Source organism: Pyricularia grisea (genome assembly GCF_004355905.1).
Source record: "Pyricularia grisea strain NI907 chromosome Unknown Pyricularia_grisea_NI907_Scaffold_2, whole genome shotgun sequence".
NCBI lineage: Eukaryota > Fungi > Ascomycota > Sordariomycetes > Magnaporthales > Pyriculariaceae > Pyricularia > Pyricularia grisea.
In genome coordinates, this window is record NW_022156717.1 from 8,501,646 (window position 1) to 8,524,185 (window position 22,540).

Consider the following 22,540-nt stretch of genomic DNA (forward strand, 5'->3'; position numbering starts at 1 on the left):
CATTTTTCCAACGCCGCCTACTTCCCAAATGCTTTCGGTTGGCCATTCCATTTTCCTGGGTTCGTACGATCCTATCAGGGCCAGACCTCCCTGGCAGTTCAGGCTAAAAAAGAAGAAAAAAAAAAAAAAAAAAAAGGCTTTCCACGCAACAAGCTGCATCAGCTACCGGGCGTTCCCGAGTTCAAAATCTAGGCGCGGCAAGCACCCGAGAATTTTCACACGGAGCCAAAAGCGTATTGGACGGCGCGGGCGCAGACTATCCGAGATATAAGCTATGAGGCAATTTGATGGAAATCGTGATTGCTTTTTTTTTTGTTTTTGCCCATGGAAGACTGACAATTTGTATAATAACATGATGTCTAGATGCAGCGATCTGGGGAAATGGATCAGGGATAATAATGATCTACAAATACGAAAGAGTGATAACGAGACAGCCATGGCAGCGACTTGAAATTACAAAATACGGACTGGGCTTGGAGGATTACCAATAGCAATAGAATCCACTGTATCAACTCACACGCCACCAAGGAAAGAAAAAAAGTGCCGAAACCGACCAAGCGTCCCGACGCTGGGAAATAGCGACAATACTCCGTTGCCCCTGCATGAAATATATCGGTTGCCAATGCTTAAATTCAGCCGAACCCAAATTTCAATTCGGCTCAACCCCGAACCAGTAAGTGGTAAAATTTGGGTTAACCCCTCGTCTCGCCTTCACCACGTAAACAGTTGAGTATCGTCTTCGTCTGGCCTTTGAGTGCCAAAGAAGGGTGGACTTTGTGGGTGGCCCGAAACGGTCCAACGGAGCTTACTGCGCCAAGATGCCGGGATTGTCTATCACGAACCAAAGAAGAAGAAGAAGAAAAAGAAGCAGAGATTAAGGTTCACTACGCTAGGTCTAGTTAGCCAATGAACAAAGAAGAGATATTGAAGAAAAAAACAACCTTCCCTTGTTAGATGGCCAAGCCACGGCACGCTAACTCCGTTTCCCTCGCGTGGGCTGAAGTACTATCATAAGGCTGAGTCGTGTACTGCCGCTATGCCATGCTTCAAAGGCAGCAGACATGCCACCACCACCACCACCACCATCTTTGGTTGTCTAATCTCGCCATCTGTGTCGCTCTCTTCGCAGTTGCGGTAACCACAATGTTTGTTACAGCGGTGCTCCTGACCATGGCCGCCGGCGTCGCCTTGGTGTCGCCGGCGCCGCTCAACTGCCCGATCCAGGGGCCGGCATTCCCCAAGCCGCGCGACCTGGCCTCGTCGGCGACCATGCAGGCCGCTTTTCGCAACCTTACGGCGACTTTTGAGGCGCAAGCGGCGGGTGAGGGCGGGGGCGACACGTCCTTTTCGGTCGAGCTGTGGTCCGTGTCCGACTCAGGGGGAAAGTCGCCGTTTGAGTTCCACCACACGGCACGGGAGCTGGCGGGCGTGCAAAACAATCCAGGCGTCAAGCATGTCAACGGGGACACGGTTTACCGCATCGGGAGTCTGACCAAGATCTTCACCGTCTACACATGGCTGGTCGAGGCGGGCGACAAGGATTGGAGCACTCCGATCACGAGGTTTGTGCCAGAGCTAGCTAAGATTGCCAAAGAGACGGCCGACGAAGTGAAGCGAGACCCGATCAGGAAGACGAACTGGGACGAAATTACTGTGGGGGCGTTGGCGAGCCAGCTAGCTGGAATAATACGTGACTGTGAGTTCGAAATTGTCACGAGATGGAATTTTGAGAAACAAATGGGCAGTCTATGTGATGTGGAGAGCCCCACGACTGATTGAGTCACTGAACCCATGCCAGATGCTCAAGTAGGGGAGATGGCAACGACAATGGACGCCAGCACCCGCGCCGCCTTTGGCCTGCCACCGTTGCCACCGGCCGATATCCCGCCTTGCGGGCCGACCCGCGTGTGTGATCGCACACGTACGTCTGTCTACCTCCAGGGACATGCGTGACTGAGATTTGAGTATATGTCTCAGGTTACTAACGAATGCATTTTCACCCGTTGTATAGAGTTTTTCGATGGCATGAATAAAGTCCCGCCGCAATATGGGGCCAACAAGGCGACCGTCTATTCAGACACGGCCTTTCAGATCCTCGCATATGCGCTCGAGCAGATTACAGGCAAGAAATATGCCAACATGCTCCAAGACTCGGTGCTGGCTCCACTGAAGCTGAACAGGACTTCTCTGTTCAAGCCTGACGACTCGATTGGCATCATCCCGACCACCAGCAGCAACGGTACTGTTGAGACGGGATGGTCGTACAGTATTGGTGAAGCTGCTCCGTGAGTTTTATGAGAAAAAGAACCCCCAAAAAGTCGGCATCAGATTGCGGCTGCACAAAAAAAAAAAAAAAAAACCTCTTTTTACCCTGGGGCTGACACTTGTCAATTTATACAACACGCAGTACAGGTAACATGTACGCGTCTTCATCGGACCTCTCGCGCGCGGGCCGCGCAATCCTCTCCTCGGCGCTCATGAGCCAAGCCCTGACAGCCCGGTGGCTCAAACCGGCATCGCTCACGTCGGAGCTGATAGCGGCGGTCGGGTACCCCTGGGGCGTGCGACGCATCAACCTCTCGCGGTCGCCCAACTACAAGCGCGTGACCGACGCCTACAACAAGGCCGGGCGGATCGGCAGCTACGCGGCCTTGATGGCGCTACTGCCCGACTTTGACGCGGGCTTCAGCGTCATGCTGGCGGGCAGGTCGCTCGTCGGCAATCCGACCTTCAACTGGGCCGATACCATGGGCGGCGTGCTGATCCCGGCACTCGAGCAGACGGCGCGCGAGCAGGCCGATGCACTATACTCGGGCCGATATACCGCGACCGGAGGCCTCAACTCGTCGCTCGAGATATCGACGTCACCCGACCGGCTAGGGCTCGGCGTCTACCGCTGGATCAGCAACGGCACCGACATGCAGAGGGCGGCGCTGTTCATGGCTAACGGGGTCCCGCCGACAAATCCGAGCATTCGGTTGTACCCGACTGGATTGGAAACGGCTAGGGATGGCGGTGGGCGCAAGGTGGCGTTCAAGGCCGTGTTCGAGGATCTGACGGGCCAGGCGACCGATCTAATGTTTACCACGGACTGTGGAACCTGGGTCGGGACAACCAGCGTGGTGGTGGGCGATGTACCGCTCGATCAGTTTGCATTCAATCTAGATAGCCGGGGCAAGGTGGAGAGCGTAGAGCCAATGGCGTTGAGGGTGGTTCTGAACAAGGGGTAGTTTGTTAGTAGGGGATTAATTTGGTTGGTTGGTTGCATGTACAAACATTACCTTGGTAAAATCTCTCGTGATGGGTTTAAACTTTTTTTACAGACCCTGTCGCAAGTTGTCAATTTGTGCCATTGAAATGCGGGGTTTCCGTGCTGGTTGCGTCACTCCTGTGCCGTTGCTTTCCGCAAATTTTTAGGTACACTAGAGACAGGTGTCGGCTGTTTCTAGGCTAGTGCTGTGGTAGGTAGGCAGGCATCTAGACTAGACCTTCGTTAGACCTCTGTCCACTCAATACCATTCTTCTTCAGCAGCCAGGCTAAAAGTTGCAGAGAAAAATATTCACCCCTAGTTTCCCGATCCTTCAAAGCTTTTCGTCTTGTAAATCGCTGATCGGGACCCAATACGATATACACGCAATGCTAACCTTTTTTTTTTTCTTTTTTTTCTTTAAGTGTGACACAAATTTACAGCCGAGGTTTAGGCATTTATTTCCTACCACAGTACGGTAGTATAGGAATTTGAATGAGTTTAATCCAATTGAAATCAATCTCAATCCAATGTTGACTTCATCTCTTGATAACTTTATTCTTCATCCGTGGGGCCTCCACAGTCAAATCCTGAGACGGGGACTCCTGCATACTACTACTTACGCACCACACACGCTCTACATACGCACTACACACGCAAGACGTCCGCGCGCTCCGACTCTTCATACCGGACGGTGTGCACCTCTAGCGTCTCGGTGTCCGCGGGAGACAGGTATTGTAAACTGCCTTGGCTGCGTAAATCATTATGAGATAGCTCTTGCACTACCCGAGCCGATATGCAAAGAAACAAGGACCCTCCTTGTCTTGCTGTACCTCGGTCGAAAGGATATGAGCCGGTCATCTTGTGAAGATGCATAATGCAGCATATTTATCAGATCAAAGCTACAGATACAAGATATTAACCAACAGAATATCTTTTTGACGACCATGCGAAACCATGGTCAGCCCTGTCTCGATTGAAATACGCCACCCTGGACAGCATCTTATACTATTTTGGTCTCATCCTCGGCAACACCGCATAGCTCCCAGATATTATGTGACTAGGTAAGTAGCTGCCTACCTAGGTACCCTAACTACCTCCACGAGTAACTCGAGTGTCTTGGTAACTTTAATAGACTTTAGCGCTCGGCTGTTTTCTGTTGAGCTACCTACCTTACCTACCTTACCCAGAGCAGAGGTCAAGTGCACAGAGGATGCAGATTAAAAGCCCAACATCCCCAACTTTACGAACTGTTGCATGCACATGAGAAAATTGTCGGTGTCAGTAGATGCAATTCCAATTTCAACTATTGGGATCACTATTGTTCTGAATATTCTCATCTTTGAAATTTCAGCCAACTTGTAATTTATCGTTAAATCTTGTCTCGGCTTCGACGTGCTTGGTACATTCATCATGAACGGCACACATACTCCCGGCACAGCGGCCGTCAATGGCTTACATCGAAGCAACGGCACCAATGGCACTTCGACCAATGGGATCAACGGCACCACAACATACGAGGACTTTGACGTTGTCATCATTGGCGCCGGTATTTCAGGGATAAACTCTGCATACCGTCTGCGCGAAGCCTTCCCAGACCTCAAATTTGCCATATTGGAGCGTCGCAACGTCATCGGAGGCACTTGGTCCTTTTGGAAGTACCCAGGCATTCGTTCAGACAGCTCCCTGTCGGTCTTTGGCTTCTCGTGGCACAGCTGGCCCCACGACATCGACTTTGCCCCGGCCCATCTCATCACCGAGTACATCGAAGACGCCGTCAAGACCCAAGGGCTCGACAAACACATTCGGTTCGGATATGATGTCAAGTCCAGCTCCTGGTCGAGCGATGAGCAAAAGTGGACGTTGGAAGTGGAGGCGCACCAACAGAAAGAAGGCAGTGATGATGATGTGCGCCACGTCAGGATAAAGACTGGCTGGATATTCATGTGTAGTGGATATTACGATTATTCCAGGGCACGCGAGGTCGATATTCCGGGCCTCGAGAACTTTAAGGGCGAGGTTGTCCACCCGCAGTTCTGGCCTGAAGATACCGACTGCACGGGTAAGCGCGTAGTCATTGTCGGCTCGGGCGCAACCGCCATCACCATCATGCCGGATATTGTCGACAAGGCCGCCGAAGTCACCATGCTGCAGCGCAGCCCATCCTACGTCTTGGCTCTTCCGAAGAAGGACCGCATCAGAAACTTCCTCCGCAGGATTTTGGGCATTCGCTTGGCAAGCCAGATCGACTTTTGGCGCCGCTGCTTACTGGAAGTCTTCTTTGCGCAGGCATTCCTCCTAAGATTTCCCCAGGCAGGGCGCAAATACTTGGCAATGGAAGCAAAGAAGAACTTGCCGTCGGATTACCCCTTGGATGTGCACTTCAACCCGCGCTATGACCCCTTTGAGCAGCGACTCTGCATGTCACCCGATGGAGACTTTTGGAAGGCCTTAAACCGACCCAACTGTCAAGTCGTGACGGCTACCATCGATACTTGCGACGAAAAAGGCATCGTGCTCAAAAACGGCCCCAAAGGTGTGCATACACCCGAGAGGCTAGACGCCGATATGATCATCACGGCGACGGGTCTTTACGTGCAAATGCTCGATGGCAAGTCCCCTGTCGTGGACGGCAAAGTGAAGCCGACCAACGAGAGCTACATCTGGCGCAGTTGCATGCTTGACGGCGTGCCCAACGCGTGCTCCATCCAGGGATATGTGGCTGGTTCATGGACACCCGGCGCCGACATACGAATCAAGACGGCGCTGGCCGTCATGAAGCACCAGAGGAAGATTGGAGCCACATCAGCCACGCCTTACATGTCCCCAGAGGAGAGGAGGAGCATGCCCAAGCGGCCTGTCATTCCAAATAGCTCGACGTACCTCAAGGAGGCGAGGAGTCGACTGCCGTTGGTGGGTAATAAGGATCCATGGCAGTACGGGTCGAATGTCGCGGCGGATATGTGGCGGTATTACACGGGGGGTGTCACCAAGGGGATGAAGTATGCGATGCCAGGGAACAAAAAGGAACATGATGACTGAGAATGCAGTCTTGCTGCTGGTTTTTTTTTTTTCTTCTCGCTTTTAACTTGTACATTTATATTGTATATTTTAGTGTTAATTGGCTTACAATTTATTTATTTGATGCTGTACATGATTGCCAAGCAAATATCAAGACAAGAGTTGGCAGATCTGGACCCCTAACCCTGTGCTTATTTATTTGCTGACATCGGATTTTCGTTGGGTTTTACAACAAAGTCAAAATCTTTCGCTGAGCAATCCAGTCTTCACTCTCTTTAATCACCAAACCAATGCTAAATCCCCAGTGTTGACAAAAAAGTCACGTCGATTCACAATGGGATCCAACGATATCACGCCGCCGCATGTGCCCAAGCACGTCGTCCCCGTCTGCAATCTCCTCCTCCAGGTGGGCGGCGCGTGCTGGACGGTAGCGTACGCGCTGTACCTGGTGGAGTCGCGACGGTCCAAATCCTACGGCATGCCCATGTTTGCGCTCGCGCTGAATTTCGCCTGGGAGCTCGTCTATGCTTTTCAGGTCGCCGAGTCGCCCCTCGAACGCACCGTCTTTGCCATCTGGAGCGTCATCGACGTCGGGCTCGTCTACGGCGTCGTCCGATTCGGGGACCGCGAGTGGGGTCGTCACTCCGCCTGGGCCGCGCGCAACCTAGGTTCCATCTTTGCCGTGCTGCTAGCCGTCGCCCTCTGGCTGCAGTGGAGCTTTGCCAATTGGTGGATCGTCAACAACGTCGGCAGGCGCGAGGGCAAGTTCTACAGGGGTGTTGTCGGGCCCGACACCACTGAGCTGGGCTTCTGGACCGCCGCTTTCTGTCAGGCTTACTTGTCTGCCGCGAGCTTGGCGCAGCTTGTCATCAGAGGGCATTCTGGTGGTGTTAATTGGTCGATTTGGTGAGTTGATCTGGGAATTGAATTGACCGAGGACCAAACAGGCATGTTGGATCTGTATGTATACCTATTTGAATTGCTGACATTTGATCGTCTCAAAAATCCAGGGCATCCAGGCTCACGGGCTCCATCGTGGGACTTTGGATCAACTACATCTGGGCCTGGTACTGGTGGCCTGAGGCGCACCCATATGTCGTTTCTGAGCCGTCATTCTTCTTCTTTGGCGTGTCTATGCTCAGCGATCTCATTTATGCGCCCGTTTTGTGGAGGACCCACGCTACCGAAAAGACACTTGCGGATGGCAGCAAAGTTGCAGGAGATGAACAGTCAGAGAACGTTTCAGTCAAGACCAAGAAGCTTTGAAAAAATACGGCTTGCAATCCGCGCACGCAGAAAGAGGTGCGACTAGTGGAATCCAGGTCACGAAAGAGGGGAAACGTGTAAGAAGAAAAATAAATAACATTATTGTCTTGCAAGGCTAGCAAGGCCACGAGAACCTGCCCCGTTGACAGCCTATTTGGGTATATAACCAAAATCCGAAACTCATACATATGAAACAGAAACCGAATCCCTCCTGTGTATTTGGCCTCTCTGAAGCACATACTTTTGCGTCTCTTGCGCCGCGTCCAACCTGCTCTGCTGCGTTTGGTGTGTTTGCTGAGTACCATTCGAGTAACCCTTGAGGGTGGACCTGATCTTGTCGCGAACCAAGACGCGGAGGGCTGGAATGGATGCTGCTATGATGCTGAGCCCGATCTCGATGTATGAATAAATGAGGAGCTCGGAGGCGGCGACTGTTGAGAAAAGAGGTGGCGAGTCAACTTTGATGTTTTCCACAAAGAAAGGCAGAAGGTCATGTGAAAAAGAAGCAAAAAGCTTACAGGTAAAGTCACCAGCAGCCAAGCCAGGTATATATGCTGCCTTGACGCAGGCGGCCACTCCAGCACTGTCGACAACTAATATTAGCCTTGCTGTTCTCCCTCAGAATTGCAAGCCGCAACGTCATTTTAAACTTACAAAACACCTAAACTCATGGCCGAGGCAACCCCAATTTTCTCGGGCAGCCTCATCTGCAAAGACAAGACAATCTTCCACGGCACCAAGACCAGCATGATGTCGATGACGCCCGAGTAGGCGGCCATGACGACGGACAGGATTGACTGCTGGGCCTTCCAGCACTCTCCCGGCAGCGTGGTAATCCAGACCTTGGCGGGCGGGTTGCATTGGAACCACTGGCTCAGCAGGTTTGCCGTCATGGCGAGGTTGATGGTGACGATGGCGAACCAAACCAGCGCCCTCGTCAGCTTATCGGTGGCGATCCTCAGCAGCGTCAGCCCAAACGAGGTCTTGCTCAGCTGCGCGGCCAGGATGGACGTTGTACCCGCGACGTTGGCCAGCAGCGTCAGGTCGCCCAGCCGGGTCGGGTCCACGACCGAGATGTGCTTTCCGCTGCCCAACGAGACCATGATGGTGTTTACGAGCGCCGTCGCGTACATGCACATCCACGAAACCAGCAGGATGTAGTCGTCCCACCATAGTCCGCCGCCTGACCGTGCCACCTTGGCCCAGAACCGTAGGCTCATCAGAATCAGAGCGATGGCGCTCGAGGACCAGGCCGTAGCCACGATGGCCAAGCCCTTGTCTTCATGCAGAGCCGCATTGCTGTTGCCGTCCATATTTTGCTTTTTCTTATTTTTTATTTTTGGCCTTTTTGCGCTCAACTATTAGGCGGTGGGGAAAAAAAGGGACCAACAGCCCTTGGTCGAGTCATCGGGAGACCGCTATCTTGTTAGACTTGAAAGATGAGATGACGGGCAGCCAGAGGATCCAGACGAAGGGTCGGACGAGGGGGGGATTAACAAGCAAGTTGCGGCATGCTCAAAGTCTAGATATAGATCACCTAGAGTCAAGCGGGAGAGATTGCCGAGTCGGGGAGTCCCCGGGGGAAAGAGGGGGCAGGGCTCAAGTTTGGTGTTTGCAGTCGTTCAGTTGAGATCGGAGCAGCGTATGACCGCGAGGAGAATTGGAAAAGGCAGGTGTGTAAATTATGCAAAGGCATTGTATACGTGAAATCCAACACAGCTATAGAGATCCCCCAAATCTCTTCTATGCGCGAACCCCGGGACATGGATGAGAGCGGTAGAATCGCCGCGATTTGTTTCGCGTTCTGAACGAGACCGAATTTTATTCTTTCCATTTTCATTTTGACTTTTTCGATTATGTTTGGGGCAATCAAGGCTTGAAGACGGGGAGCTCCACTCATACTAACACACACTCACAAGTTGCATCTTTTTCATCATACCTTGTCACTAACCATAGACGTAAATCTGTTTCTCTGGCTCCTCTCTGTTTCTTCCTCCCTTTGTTTTCTTTTCCTTTATTTCTCCTTTTTCCCGGATTTACCACAGAGCTATGCAAACACAGAAATAAGCTCCTCCCCAAACCATTGTTGTGAGGGCTGCTGACTCGCGCCGTTCCCTTGTCTCGGCTCGTCTCAAAAGTCTCAACAGGTTATCGCCCCGACAATGCAACACCCCGCAAAGGATTACGTTTGACGGTAATCGAAACCATTTAAACCCCGGGAACAGGGTCCATGGGGGTTTATTCTTGTCGCCACTAGCCATGCGTAACTGTCACCAACCAGACTTTGTCTGAAGCAACGGAATATTAGCTGGTCATGCTAAGTTGAATTTCTCCCATTACTTTGCCCCTTCCTGCTGGCCCCAGGGGGCGATCAGGTCCCCAAGACCATGTGTATGCTCACAGAACCCCTATTGGTACACCTTAATGCTTTCATTTTACCACGTAATAGCAATCACTTGCAGTGTGGGCATTCTGTGATAGAAACCTGCAATGCATGGAGAAGTTTGTTTCTTGTTACATTCATAACCACATGCATATCACCTATTAAGCCTCCGGCTTCTCGAGTTCCGATGATAATCTTCCGTCCTCTTGCGTCTCCGTTCACTCCTCATCATCTTTCGCTTTTGTAACAGTTGCAGTACAGTTGACGGATAGCAATTAACCTTTGACGACAAGGTCAACCAAAATCAATCAATTCCTTTTCAAGCTGGATGTTATCCAAGCTGGCAAGCAAAGACCACCGCTGCGGGCGAGCTTGTTCCAGATGATCTGTTGGTGGCAGCCAGGACAACTTGGCTTATCCTTTCACAAAATCCGCAAGGCAAGCTACAAATCACTCGGGCGATGGACCCGATGAGATCCCGGAGAGTGGGGGGACAGGGGCTGTGATCAACCTTGAGACACGAGACAGATCTCTCAAAGGTGCATATTGTTTTTCCATCATGAAATGCCTGCCGACTCGCATACTGAGGGTACAAGAGTCATCTGTGGATGCCTCTTGCCGTACAACTCAGTCTAGACTGCGTAAGGACACCGCCCGAAACAGTTTCGACTCTGCTAGTGTGGTCTGGTCTCTCATTTGGCTCATCTTTTCGTCCCTGACTAAGCTAAGTTGCGGGTAGATCAGCCTGCCGGGATTTGTTGTCCATGGGTCCTTGACCTAGAGGTCGATCTCTGCTGCGCAATGACAAATATCTATGAGATACACACCGGTCTATGAAGCTCAGTCAACGCCACCCGACAAAGTGTTCAAGTGGTCGAGGTAAATTGATACTTGGGGATCTCGCCGACCATGAAACGCAACATTTTCGAGTTTCACTTTCACTTGATGTATATGACCAAAGCAAAAAGAGTAAGGTGGAGATTTCCAAAACTACTCTGTGCGACTTGTGAAATGAGCTCACGGTATTCTTGCGGTATTCTTGCAGCATATATGCACAAAAGAGCGCAGTTCCGTATAGCAAATACCCAGAACTGAAGCAACGCTTAAGAAGCACGCGTCAAACTCACCGTGAAGAAGGCAGCGCAGCCGACAAGCCAGCGTCCAATCTATCAGAGGTTCAGGATCTCGCCATCTCGGCCAGATAATCCACGATACACGAAATAACTACTCGGAGTCCGAGGAATGCAGCATAGTGGCAAAGCTCCCGGATGTTGCTGGAAGCTTTTGCGAGGGCGATCCTTGCATGAGAGGTAGATAAAGCTACCGAAGATACCCGGGTCCCCATAGCTTACAGGTAAGCCATGCCGCGCCGCCACGATCCGAGCCCCGCGGACATGGGAATACCCCTCCCTGGCCCGATTTGAATTGTTTTATCCCTCTCAAGCTGGAATGCCTCGGCCGAGTTATGCATGTTATAAAACAAACACCTAGTTGAACTTTCCCGACGACTGGTTAAAATGATGCACAGCATCAGAGATATTTGATGTCCACATTCACATGCGATAATATTATGACACCAAAAGTCCGGATACAGTCACATGATCAGGATCACCTTGTCAACTCTGGTTGAGACTAGATAGTGACAAGGCCCTCGCGTCTGAAAACAGCTATTTCCTCTCAATTCCACGTTTAACGTTTACGCCCCTATTCAAGTGCATCAGCGACAGAGATTTAACTGATGGGATTTCTGTTTCTGGAAAGGAACAGAATAAATCACGCAGACCGAGGACCGCATACCAGTACGCATTTCTTGCCCTAAAAGACTTTTCATCCTGATTACGCAAAGTAACTAAATACTTGAGCAAGCTGTGCAAACTGCATCAACTGGCATTCTATAATTTCTATAAGACATGTTTTGCTAGCTCTACAAAACAAAGGAAAAAGGGAGTGGGTTTTGCGTCCCGAAATTTACCATCCTTCCCAGTAAGTATAACCGTTCGTGACCTTGGGTGAATCCCAGACCAGCCTCGAGCTCGAATCCTCAGGTCGTTTCGGCCAAGCCTTATTCAGCCCTTTCCAAATTGTAGCCTGCGTCCACGTGGCGGGGTTCGCCCTGCCAGCAAAGAAACTTATTCCAGTGCTGTCAGGACGAACGGTGTAAACCCGGGTAGTGAGCGCAAACCTGTCGTTGACAAAGATTTCCACCAAGGACTTGTCAAATACGATGGTGAAATTAATATCCTCGGTTACACCGGTGGCAGACGTGTACGGTTCAAAATGGCCTGTTAGCGTATGGGTGTTAAACACGCCTTTCAACAAGGTGCTGTGCTCCCGCTGCACCACGATTTGTTTGGCATGAGCGTCGTATATGATCCTGGTATATTCGGCGTTGTCTGGGCTTTGCGCAATAATAATTCCGGCAGTACCCTGAATAGGTTTAAGGGTGACCTTCATAACCCAAGAATCGCCCGCATTTTGGATAACCTTTATCGGTGCACTATATGCCTGCAAAACTCCAACGTTAAAGGTCTTTTGAATCGCTCCATTCGTAAGCAGTCTCATTACGTCAGGTAAAGGTCTGATGCCCATAGTTTGGGCAGTATATGCACTCTTAGAATCGGGAATCCATTCGTTTCCGTCACTATAGGTGCTCGACCTCCGTAGTCCTGGGGTGCTCTTGACAAAAAGTTCAAGGGGCAGGTTCATGCATCCTCCATAGCCGAAAGCCTTGAGGACGTGATACTGCCATGATCCTATGGGATGATTCTTCCTATCGTCGATATCTTCGTTTGCCCAGCCCCACATAACCCTCCTGTTGCCGTTTCCTCTGCGGCCATCTACAAACGAAGTATGGGCATATGAAATGCCCCAATCCGCTGCTCCACTGGACGTAGGCGTGAATTTTGCACCACCGCCACGTCCACCTGTAGCGGACATTGTACCGCGGGACCAGACAGCCCAGTGTTCATGCTGATGCAGTGCCGTATTGCCACCTTCGGTGCCCATAAGAGCAAACCATGCGCTGTTAGCTCTGCTGCTGCCCCCATTGCGGTTGATTGGGAGGGTAAATATCCCGCTGGTTTCGAAATTATATCCGTAAGAACCGGTTACATCGGGATGACCAAGGCTTGCATTGGGGGCGGACTCCCAAACAGGCCCGATAAAGGACCATCTCTTTAAATCCGACGCAGGCGCGGCATAAAGAGGCATACGAGCGCCCAAAAATCCAGGGCGTTTATTGTTGGGAGATGTGGCCCGGGTTTGCCCTTTGAGGCCCGAACCCAAAGTGAGATAATAATGCGGCCCGACTCCACGAATAGCATCGAGTTCAGGGCTCGGAAACACATAAGGGTCACGAAATCCGGTAACGCTCCAGCCTTGTGGTGGGCCTTCGATAATGTGACCCAAATCCTTCCAAGTTTCACCATGATCCGTGCTGCTGAAAATTGATTGAACCTCCATACCTTTTCTATAAGGCTTTAACCAGTTCGTAGGCAGGTCATAAACACTGGTTACAAAAGATAACAATGTGCCATCTTGCTTGCCGTTGAGGTTAACAGGCTGTGTAGATCCGGAGAAAAACGAAATTGGTCCTCCTTCAAACCGCCCAGGGGCCAAAGAGACGGATAAATCGTCTTGCCAACCTCTAATATCACTCCAATGGAACAAGTCTTTGGAGACGGCATGACCCCATGAAACGTTTCCCCAAAAGGCATGATTGGGATGAAATTGATATTGCAAATGATACAAATCGGTAGTGGGATCGTAAACGGCACCGCATGGATCATTCATCCAACCAGCCGGGGCGATAAAGTGGGAGCGCGGCCTCCATCTGGTGAATAGACTGCTGTTGCGAGCTTGGTTGAGTATCCAATCCTTTGTTATAAGATCTGGGACCCGAAAGGATCCTTGTCCATGGGCGGCGTTGACGGTGGCGACGCCGACTATGGTCGCCAAAAGAGTGGATGTGAGCATTGGAAATGTTTGCTCTAAAGAATGCCGGAAAAGACTGACAAAGCTTCAACAGCTGATAAAACCCAAACGAAATACGAAAGAAAACCAAAGAAAAGAAAGGAAAAAAAAAGAACTTATCGGGTTGTGCTATAAATGCTTCCTCTCTAATGAAGAAAGGTCGCACCCAGTTAGTTTAAATACTTCTGGTGATTATCCTAAAAATACTACCAATCACCAACCACCAAGATCAACGGCTATATTACCAAAATAAATAAAAAGTTCAAATATAATGCCGGAGAGAACTGCCTTGGCCGTTCAATGTTTTTAATTTACAACTAGCCCGGGAATTATTCAGTTTAAAAAAGGAAATGGAGAAGACAAATCAAAAAGAAAAAAAGTAGGACAGTAATAAGCATACCAACCCATACAACGTAAATACAATTTACAACTAGAGATATGCATACTGTGGACAGAGATAAGGAAACTAATTTAATTGCTTGCATGATTAGTTGATGGTGAAATGTGATAAATATAAACCGTGATTATGCGTGAAATTGGGTTGATAAAAATGGGTTGTGATAACGGGGATGACAATTAGCCAATGTAAGGAGCGCAATCGGCTGTAACATGTTCTTATTTGCCAGTAATTCTAAAGATTAGCCAAAAATAGTTCAGTCAATGCTTTAAAAGCACACAAAGTTCGGCACTGTACCCCGGCATTACATATTATAGCTTCCATCATCGGCATAAGACATAAGATACAGACGACAGACCGTAGTAATCACGTTACATGAATCGCGTGACGTCACTTTTGTACCTGGTCACTTGGATTTTACATCCAACTTCCGGCAATTCCGAGACTTGACAACATCGAGCTTCCTTGGTTGATTTCTACAGTATATGACAACGATGGCATTCAAAGATACGAACCCAGGCTTTCCAGGTGAAAATGTGAGGGATGTGCTTTGCGTCGGCGCAGGTCCAGTCGGGCTCTTGTTGGCACTCTTGATTAAGAAAAGCGGCGGCGCCGACAGCGCCCCCGCCCGGGGCACCCCCACCTCAGTCACTGTGGTGGACAGACAGCCGGCGCGATACCCACTGCCACGAGCCGTATGTCTTGACCACGAAGGACAAAGAATCCTCCGGTCGACTGGTCTAGGGCCAAAACTGACGCCTCTACTCGAAAACATCATCGGCTTGCCGGGGACCAACTTTTCCTGGAAAGATGCAGATGGGAAGAGTGTAAGCTGAACGGCTTCTCCAAGGTTACTGGAATAGTTGGCTTGAGGAGGGTGCTTAATCTGCCTGTCCTTATCTCCTTGTCTGACTCTAAATTGGTTCTAGATTGTGGATTTAGAGTGGGAAAAGCCTACAGCGAGTGGCCTAAACAGGGCATGCGGTTTCTGTCAACCTGAGCTGGAGAAATTGCTAGAGGATGCCTGCAGGGATGCCGGCGTTGATATTCTTCGTGGGTTGGGTGTGTCATACTCCTAGTCACTTCCACTATTTTTATAACACTTGAAAGTATACTGATGTGCAGGGGAATCAACCCTAAAAGAACTTAGCAGCCTCCACCAAAACGACGATCATGTCACTGCCACATTCAACAAATGGCCGAGGAAGGAAGATGGATCCAGCACAAAATCCGAAGCCACCGTCATACGCACACGGTACCTTGTCGGTTGCGATGGCGCCAACTCGACTGTCCGTTCCCTGTGCGGCATCGATTTCAACGACCTCGGCTTCCAGTACGACTGGCTCGTGTGTGACATGCTGATTAAGGGCCACGGTCTGCCACCAAAGGTGCTGCCGCACAGGAACGGAGCGCAGATTTGCGACCCGAACCGGCCGACCACCTTCGCCTTGGCAGGCAACGGCCGCCACCGTGTTGAATTCATGCGCCTACCCGCCGAGACCAAGGAAGAATTCTTTTCAGAGTCCAGAGCCTGGGAGTTGCTTCGACCATGGGGCTTCAGCGAGTATTATGTCGACATGGAGCGCGTCGCCTTGTATACTTTTCGAGCGCGCTGGGCAGGGGAGTGGCGGAAGGGTAGAGTGTTCCTTGCAGGTGATGCTTGCCATCAAGTGAGTGTACCGGGGTTCCTTGGCGATTTAAATTGAGATGCTGTCGTCTAACGGAACCTCTGCTCCGGTATCCAGATGCCACCTTTTCTAGGCCAGGGCATGAACAGCGGCCTCCGGGATGCCACAGCCCTAGCATGGCGTCTGCGTCTGGCCCTAGATGGCAAGGCTTCTGAGTTCTTGCTGGATTCGTACTCCACGGAGCGGCTGGCACACGTCCGAGCAATCATTAACCACAGCGTGCTGCTTGGAAAGGTAATTTGCGAGACCGACGAGGCAAAAGCTGCAGCTTATGCGAAAGACCTGAGGGCAAACCGTGAGTCGGCTGGATCCTACCCCCCCATTTTATAATGGCTTACAAGCCGAGCGATGAATCAAGAACATATCTTTCACGGGCGCAAAACCGGGCAGCTAACACAAAATTTCAAACAAGCTCCGCCACATGGCTTTGATCCTCACCTTGGCACACCCGGAATTTGGGAGGCGGATGATCCCGCAGCAGGTCTCGTAGCTTGGCAGAGGCCAGTGACAACAGGTCTTGACGGTGGAAAAGCCGATCTCTTCGATCAAGTGTACGGCGCCGGCTGGCGATTGCTTGTATGGGGAGACACACCCGGACTACGTCTATCGCCCGCTGCCAAGGAATTCTTCAATGCGATTGGGGGCAAGGTCATTGCACTCAAAGCGACTGATGATGTGTCAGGTGATTATTGCAGGTGGTTCAAGGAGGATTTAAACAATGCCAAGGCTGTACTATGGCGGCCCGACTTTTACATCTATGGAGTGATTCGGGAAAAGTTGGAAGAGGCCGAAGACATGTTGCTCGGATTGAAGGAAAAGATTTCCCCACCCTTGAAATAGATCTTGGCAGTTTACTTTCTGAGAGAGTCGCGCATGGCTGAGAATAGGAACAAATATTCCATTGATAAAAATAGCCAAAAAAAATGCACAGTCGGCGTATGCTTGCTTGCGTATTTGAAGGTCAACGCGCACAATTAGGAGCGACGGGACAATATTATTGCACGGATCGGATCTGAAGCATAAAAGATGGAGCATAACCCGACGGAATTAATCTGGGCGCGCGGGAAGAAGCGACAAGGGGAAAATAAAATGTAAGAAAAGGAAGGAAAAAATAGAATAAAAGCAAACCATCAAAAAGAAATCTAGCCAGCACCAAAACCCCCCCCAACGGCGGGAGAAATGCCCCGCAAACAGAGGGGACAAAGGAACAAAAATTAAATCAAAACGACCAGGATCTTGACATGTTGATTAGCGAATGCAGTTTAGCAAATCGCAAGTGGAGGTTTGGCTGCCGATCCAGTAACCACAAACGGAATAGACTCGGGTTGCTACGTTAAAATTTTTGTTGGATTTTGGTGTTGTGTGCAACGGTAACATCGAACCGAGTGGTATGCTGCGCTCGTGAATTGCTTTCCAAAAGCAGCAATCACATCGCCAAATCTTCAAATTTAGGCTACTTACTGACTGGTTGGGTTTGTACCTGGGTACGGTTAGGCACCTACCCTACCCATTCTTATATTTTATCACGTTTCATTTTCTTGATCTACTCCCTTGCTTTCAACTCGTCAGTTTAAATATTAATCTGCTGCCTGTCCGTGCTTGTTTCTCCTCCCTGCTTGCTAATTGCTTGCTCAGGCCGGCATTTGGTGGATCCGAATCACACCGTTTTCGGTGGGCGATGGGAGTGGCTGGAGGGGTGACGAATTTGTACCGCCCCAATTGGTATGCTCTGCGATCAGGAAAGAAAAAAAAAGGGGAATAAATCAAGACAGAAAGAAAAAAAAAAAAAAGAAGAACAGTACACACCGTTCTAAAATGGCTGCCAACATGCAAGCTTGCTCAGGAAAGGAAACCATATCGCACCAGCACTAAAGGGACTAGTCACGTTTTTTTTTCTCTACCCGCACTTGATAGACGCAAGGACATGGGCCAAGGGTCTAGCTTCGATTCTACCGTACCCAAGAGTTCCAAATTTGTCAAATCAGAATGAATTGATTGATACTCTTAGATTGATTATAAAGAAGGTGACGGAGACCGACTGCCCAACCTACTGGGAAACGAATTGGCTGTTTTCAAGATTGGGCCCCATTGACTATTACTTGGATTCAAATCATTCGGCAAATATACATCGAAAAAAAACGAGAGAGAGAAACATCAACCCTTAAAAAACACAGCTCTCCGTCTTCGCCATCCAACAAACCATGAACCGCTATAATCTCGGGCTGCAATTTTCCAAATGCAGCGATCCGGCATGTCCCCAAGTCGTCAACCTACAAAGATGCGCCGCGTGCAAGGCCGTCGTTTACTGCAGCCGCGACCACCAGGCCTCTGACCGACCGCGTCACAAGTCATCATGTGCCATAGTAAAGAAGCAGATTGCCGCGTACGAAGCCGAATCATCGACGCTGCGGGCGCGCGTCTGCCCGGACCAGCACGGTCAGGTTCTCGGGGCGACGGCAAACTTCACCGTCAGCGCCCTCAGCCAAATGTTCACCACCATCGCGGGTGCCACAACTCAGGTGCCCAGGTCGTACCTCCAGGCCCGATCTGACCTCGTAACGGCGCTACTCAACATCCGCACAGGCGAGGCCGTTGATGCCGCGCTGGGACACGCCATGGCCATGCTGAACGCCGACAGGGGGGACGTCTTGGGCGTCAGGAGCATCGTGCCGACGCTGCTGCTTCGGCTAGGGAGAGATCAGGAAGCTTACGACTTTATCAAGTGGTACGCCACTGTACCTCACGACACATACAAATGGGGGGACCCCGCAGAGCCATTTCTTAACCTGAGCAACGAGGATGCGACCGAGGAGCTTGACGACATGACAATCAAGAACCTGATTGTCGAGAAGCTTCCGTTTCTGGCTGCCCTGGTCCTACTAAAAGTCCGCCTGGCGCTGGACCTCGCAAACCTGACCGAATTTGTAGCCAAGAGACAAAACACCGGCAGCGAAGAAGACGAACTCGAGGCAAAGATGCAGTGGGTCCGGGAAGAAGCCATGAGTGGCATACTACATAACCGCCAAGACCTGATCAGCAGATGCGGCAGTAGTCAAGGGGATGCGCTGCAGGAGAGCAACAAGGCGCAGATCAAGAAGCTAATTGCCGCAACTTCGGTCAGGAACAAGCACTACTGGCCGGCTTTGCACAACCCGACGCAGTACAGTCACGGGTCACCGACGGTATACGCGCGGGGGTCTAGGGAAGAGGTTATTCTGGCGTTTAGGGAAACGTGGTATGGATGGAGCGAAACGCCCCAGGCGTTGGATTTCATCAAGGCACTCACGTCCCCGGACGTCGGGTCGAGGTAGCAACAGTGGAGGGGAACTTTTGTCATTTTCTATTTCTTTTATTTTCTTTTTTTATTACCTTTTTAATTTTCTTTTCTTTTCTCTTGCAGCGTAATCGCATAGGAAGTGAATACGATTGGCTCATCACCTTTTCTTTTTCTTTCGTTTCCTTCTTGTTCTTCTCGACATTAATAGACAGGGGTGTTTAATAGCCCGAACGTCCCCACCCCGGGTTGCGAAACGACAGCGCCTTGAGCGCCCCCAAATTTTCAATTTACTGGTACAAGCTTAACCAGCCCTGCTTATATGTCTGTCCTCTCCGGCAGGCAAGGCAACGATAGTGCTACCAGGATTAGGTGTGAGTGGGCCCTGTGATTCTAGAAGGGAGCCGTTCTACTCGATCCTCGTATCGATAATGTCAAAACATTTCTTTTCATGTTGCATTTTACTTGTCGCTAATTATCTTTTCATTGTCGCTTGGGTAAGGTAGTAGATATACTCAGGTTGCGCATAGATGTCGGTGCAGAGTGGACCGAGGTTTGCATACGCCCGCTTACAACTACTGTATGTACTCCATAGTCTCGCATTCGTATTTGAGAAGTGGTTGGCAGCCACCCAAGGTAACCTTGGCTACGGTATGCGAGATGCTACCGAGGTGAGGTGACGAGGTTTTAAATGGAGACAAGGGAACATACAGTAGCTGACAAGCTGAGTATGTAGAATTATCCAGCGAGAGTGGGGTGGCAAAGACCTCGCTAGTACGTATTCTGACTAGTTGCGAACCTACTACGTGGTAGGTGAGCAAAGGGACCGACCGCATGCTACATTGGAGGGATAGATAATTATTTTGTAATCAACAGATTAGATTTGCCCCAAATGAGACATGACAGCCGCCACTAAAATGTCAGCAGCATCAAGCCAAGACCTGCACGCCGGTGTTGGGCGCCTATTTTTTTTTCTTTTCTTTTTTTTTCTTATGTATATTTTATGTACAAACTAATCAACATCTAATAATCCCTCGCATCCAGCCTTTCCTCAAGCTCTGGGAATCCTGAAAATTGGATACTCCTCGCCCACCTTGAGCGGGATGATGTTGAATGTCACGTAGCTGTCAATGTTCTCCGGCTCCAGCGCGATAAAGGCCAATGCAGCGTTCTTTTGCCTCGTGCTGACCTTGAAGCTCCCCACAGGGAGTATCACGTCACGCTTGTAGGTCCCAGTGGTGACGGTGTTAAGCACGTGGCCTTCGTACAAGGTACGAGCCAGGCTGGATGATGTTACGTTGAGCGCTTCGACCGTCTGGTTGAAGGTGTAGCCCAACCTCTCGACCTCGAGGCCCAGAATCTCGAGCCGCTCCGCTACTTCGTACCACGTTCGTGGAATGATATAAGCCTCTGGCCTGGCCCGCGTCAGGTTCGCAACAGACGGCGTCGTCCGCTGCCACTGCACCGGCGCCTTGACGACGCTGCCGTTGTCCCTGTCGATAAAAGTAAAAGTGCGATTCTCCGGGACAAAGTAATCGGTCACGACGATGTCGTCGTCGCCATTAACAAACTCTGCCCGCGCATCCTCGACAGCCTTGTACACCTCCTCGGACCGGTCGCGCGCCATGTTGAGTATGGCCTCGATCTTGACGAGCTGCGTTGCTACCCGCCGCTGGAAGTGTTGGTCAGCCAGGCGGATGCCGCGCGTCTCGAGGAGGAACGAGATGGTCTGGCCCAGTCCCGCGGCGTTGCGGCCGGTGCGGGCCTCGGTGACGGCTTGTTCGAGCCGGATGGCCGAGCCACGCGTCGTGTTGGTGGTGCCCGTCACGTAGTGCTCCCAACGCAGGCCGTGCGACTCGAGCGCCTCGCCCATGGCTGGGATGAACTTGTCGAGCACCTCGGAGCGTATAGCCGGGTGGATGTTAGGGTTGATTCCGCCTGAGAGGAGAGCATCGGAACCGTGCTGGTACACACCGCCAAAGACACTGGGTGCGGTGTATTCGTCTGCATCACGTCGAGGGTCAGAGGTTGGTATGTCTTGAGGGAACTCGATGGAAGCAGCATCAACAAAGACTTGAGGACTTACGCAGATCAATTGCAATATGCGGGTCAAACGATGTCAACCGCCGCTTAATATCCCTCGACTGCTGCTTCATAAGCTTGATATGCTCACGGTTCGGGTCCAGGTTGTTGGCAAGCTGGCGTTGAAAGTAAGCAACCCCGTCGACGTTGTAGCGCGGCAGCATCCGGATGTCAATTTTCTCGAGCACCGAACGCGCCCACGTCTGGTTGGCATCCATCTTACCCAGGAACGCAAGCCCAGCTTCGTCGGCAGACGGCTCGTTCCCATGAATGGCTGCCTGCATGTAGACGCGCAGCTTGGGCTCGTTGCTGGGACTGGGCAAGGAAAGATAAATGTAAGGAAAGTTCCGGCCCTCCTCGGAGAGAAAGTCGACAGACTCATATGTCATCCATTCATTCCGATCGGCAAGGACTCGGAGGAAGTTATCTGCATAGAATTATTGAGTATACAAATCATGGATCAATGGTCTGGATGAAGTCAGCTCACCCATTACCGTCAGACTTGTCGGACCAGAAGTGCCATTGGCAAAGCCACTTTCTCTGCGCTCCGGGTTGAGAAAAGCCGGCGATAGAAGCTCAATGTCGACATCTGGGAAATTCTGCGCCACAAGTTCTGAGTCCTTGGTTACAGGCACCCAATTACTTCCATAACTCAAGCCGGTCTGGATGCCTCCCGACTGTGCAGCAATACGAGGGAAGAGGTTGCCTGCCAACGCAGCAAGTGAGCATAGGCGGGAAGAGAGAGTGACCATCTTTGCCGACTTAGAGGTTGCAGGTGAATGGAGAAAGAAAAGCAAGCTGCCTACCAAACATAAGTCAAAGAGAAAGCCGCTGTCGTCTATCTTTATACCAAGAGAGATAGTATCTTGGCATATCTCCAAAATTTCCCGAAAAAGAAGGCCGATACCGACCTTCTCCTCACGAATCCAGGAAAAAGAAACGGTTGCCAAGTTGAAAAGATGCATGCTCCGCACGATGCCATATGGCGTCATTGAATAATGTCTGGCAATATCTGCTTATGGCCGCAGATCGTAACCTTCCTGAAGTTGTTGAACCCGCTATCCCCTATCGAACTTCAACGACTCTGCGCCAAGCTGCCTATCGACACCATGTGATTGATCGATAGGTATTTCGGACTTCTTGTGCGGGGTGGAGGAGGACATCTGAGTCTAAGGGCAACATGGCATGTAAGCAGACAAGATGTATGAA

At 50.7% G+C, this 22,540-nt stretch overlaps 8 protein-coding genes across 8 annotated transcripts; 5 read left to right on the forward strand and 3 right to left on the reverse strand.

Moving 5' to 3' along the window:
* Positions 1 to 1,041: 1,041 nt before the first annotated feature.
* On the forward strand, positions 1,042 to 3,230 carry PgNI_05114 (uncharacterized protein; the record flags this gene model as incomplete). The annotated part of the gene is made up of 4 exons (XM_031125153.1): positions 1,042 to 1,696; positions 1,799 to 1,921; positions 2,012 to 2,285; positions 2,408 to 3,230. 4 exons carry the CDS (start codon positions 1,042 to 1,044, stop codon positions 3,228 to 3,230), a joined length of 1,875 nt encoding a protein of 624 aa, XP_030985706.1.
* A 1,431-nt stretch (positions 3,231 to 4,661) lies between these two features.
* PgNI_05115 (uncharacterized protein) lies at positions 4,662 to 6,290 on the forward strand (the record flags this gene model as incomplete). Its single annotated transcript, XM_031125154.1, has 1 exon — positions 4,662 to 6,290. One exon carries the CDS (start codon positions 4,662 to 4,664, stop codon positions 6,288 to 6,290), a length of 1,629 nt encoding a protein of 542 aa, XP_030985707.1.
* A 274-nt stretch (positions 6,291 to 6,564) lies between these two features.
* On the forward strand, positions 6,565 to 7,835 carry PgNI_05116 (uncharacterized protein). The gene is made up of 2 exons (XM_031125155.1): positions 6,565 to 7,175; positions 7,280 to 7,835. Exons 1-2 carry the CDS (start codon positions 6,604 to 6,606, stop codon positions 7,533 to 7,535), a joined length of 828 nt encoding a protein of 275 aa, XP_030985704.1. The 5' UTR covers positions 6,565 to 6,603; the 3' UTR covers positions 7,536 to 7,835.
* On the reverse strand, positions 7,716 to 8,848 carry PgNI_05117 (uncharacterized protein; the record flags this gene model as incomplete). The annotated part of the gene is made up of 3 exons (XM_031125156.1): positions 7,716 to 7,966; positions 8,054 to 8,118; positions 8,190 to 8,848. The coding sequence occupies 3 exons, from the start codon at positions 8,846 to 8,848 to the stop codon at positions 7,716 to 7,718; spliced, it is 975 nt and encodes a 324-aa protein (XP_030985705.1).
* Positions 8,849 to 11,886: 3,038 nt separating this feature from the next.
* On the reverse strand, positions 11,887 to 13,380 carry PgNI_05118 (uncharacterized protein; the record flags this gene model as incomplete). The annotated part of the gene is made up of 1 exon (XM_031125157.1): positions 11,887 to 13,380. One exon carries the CDS (start codon positions 13,378 to 13,380, stop codon positions 11,887 to 11,889), a length of 1,494 nt encoding a protein of 497 aa, XP_030985702.1.
* Positions 13,381 to 14,781: 1,401 nt separating this feature from the next.
* Positions 14,782 to 16,863, forward strand: PgNI_05119 (uncharacterized protein; the record flags this gene model as incomplete). The annotated part of the gene is made up of 5 exons (XM_031125158.1): positions 14,782 to 15,114; positions 15,217 to 15,340; positions 15,431 to 15,957; positions 16,033 to 16,270; positions 16,388 to 16,863. 5 exons carry the CDS (start codon positions 14,782 to 14,784, stop codon positions 16,813 to 16,815), a joined length of 1,650 nt encoding a protein of 549 aa, XP_030985703.1. The 3' UTR covers positions 16,816 to 16,863.
* Positions 16,864 to 18,176: 1,313 nt separating this feature from the next.
* On the forward strand, positions 18,177 to 19,286 carry PgNI_05120 (uncharacterized protein; the record flags this gene model as incomplete). Its single annotated transcript, XM_031125159.1, has 1 exon — positions 18,177 to 19,286. One exon carries the CDS (start codon positions 18,177 to 18,179, stop codon positions 19,284 to 19,286), a length of 1,110 nt encoding a protein of 369 aa, XP_030983603.1.
* Positions 19,287 to 20,300: 1,014 nt separating this feature from the next.
* PgNI_05121 (uncharacterized protein) lies at positions 20,301 to 22,083 on the reverse strand (the record flags this gene model as incomplete). Its single annotated transcript, XM_031125160.1, has 3 exons — positions 20,301 to 21,253; positions 21,336 to 21,758; positions 21,819 to 22,083. The coding sequence occupies 3 exons, from the start codon at positions 22,081 to 22,083 to the stop codon at positions 20,301 to 20,303; spliced, it is 1,641 nt and encodes a 546-aa protein (XP_030985659.1).
* Positions 22,084 to 22,540: the final 457 nt, after the last annotated feature.

What these genes read in the sequence shown, in the direction of transcription:
- PgNI_05116 (XM_031125155.1), top strand. Translation starts at nt 6,604, where the DNA reads ATGGGATCCAACGATATCACGCCGCCGCATGTGCCCAAGCACGTCGTC. An exon ending in GGTGTTAATTGGTCGATTTG is followed by an intron (nt 7,176 to 7,279) that starts GTGAGTTGATCT and finishes TCAAAAATCCAG; the next exon opens with GGCATCCAGGCTCACGGGCT.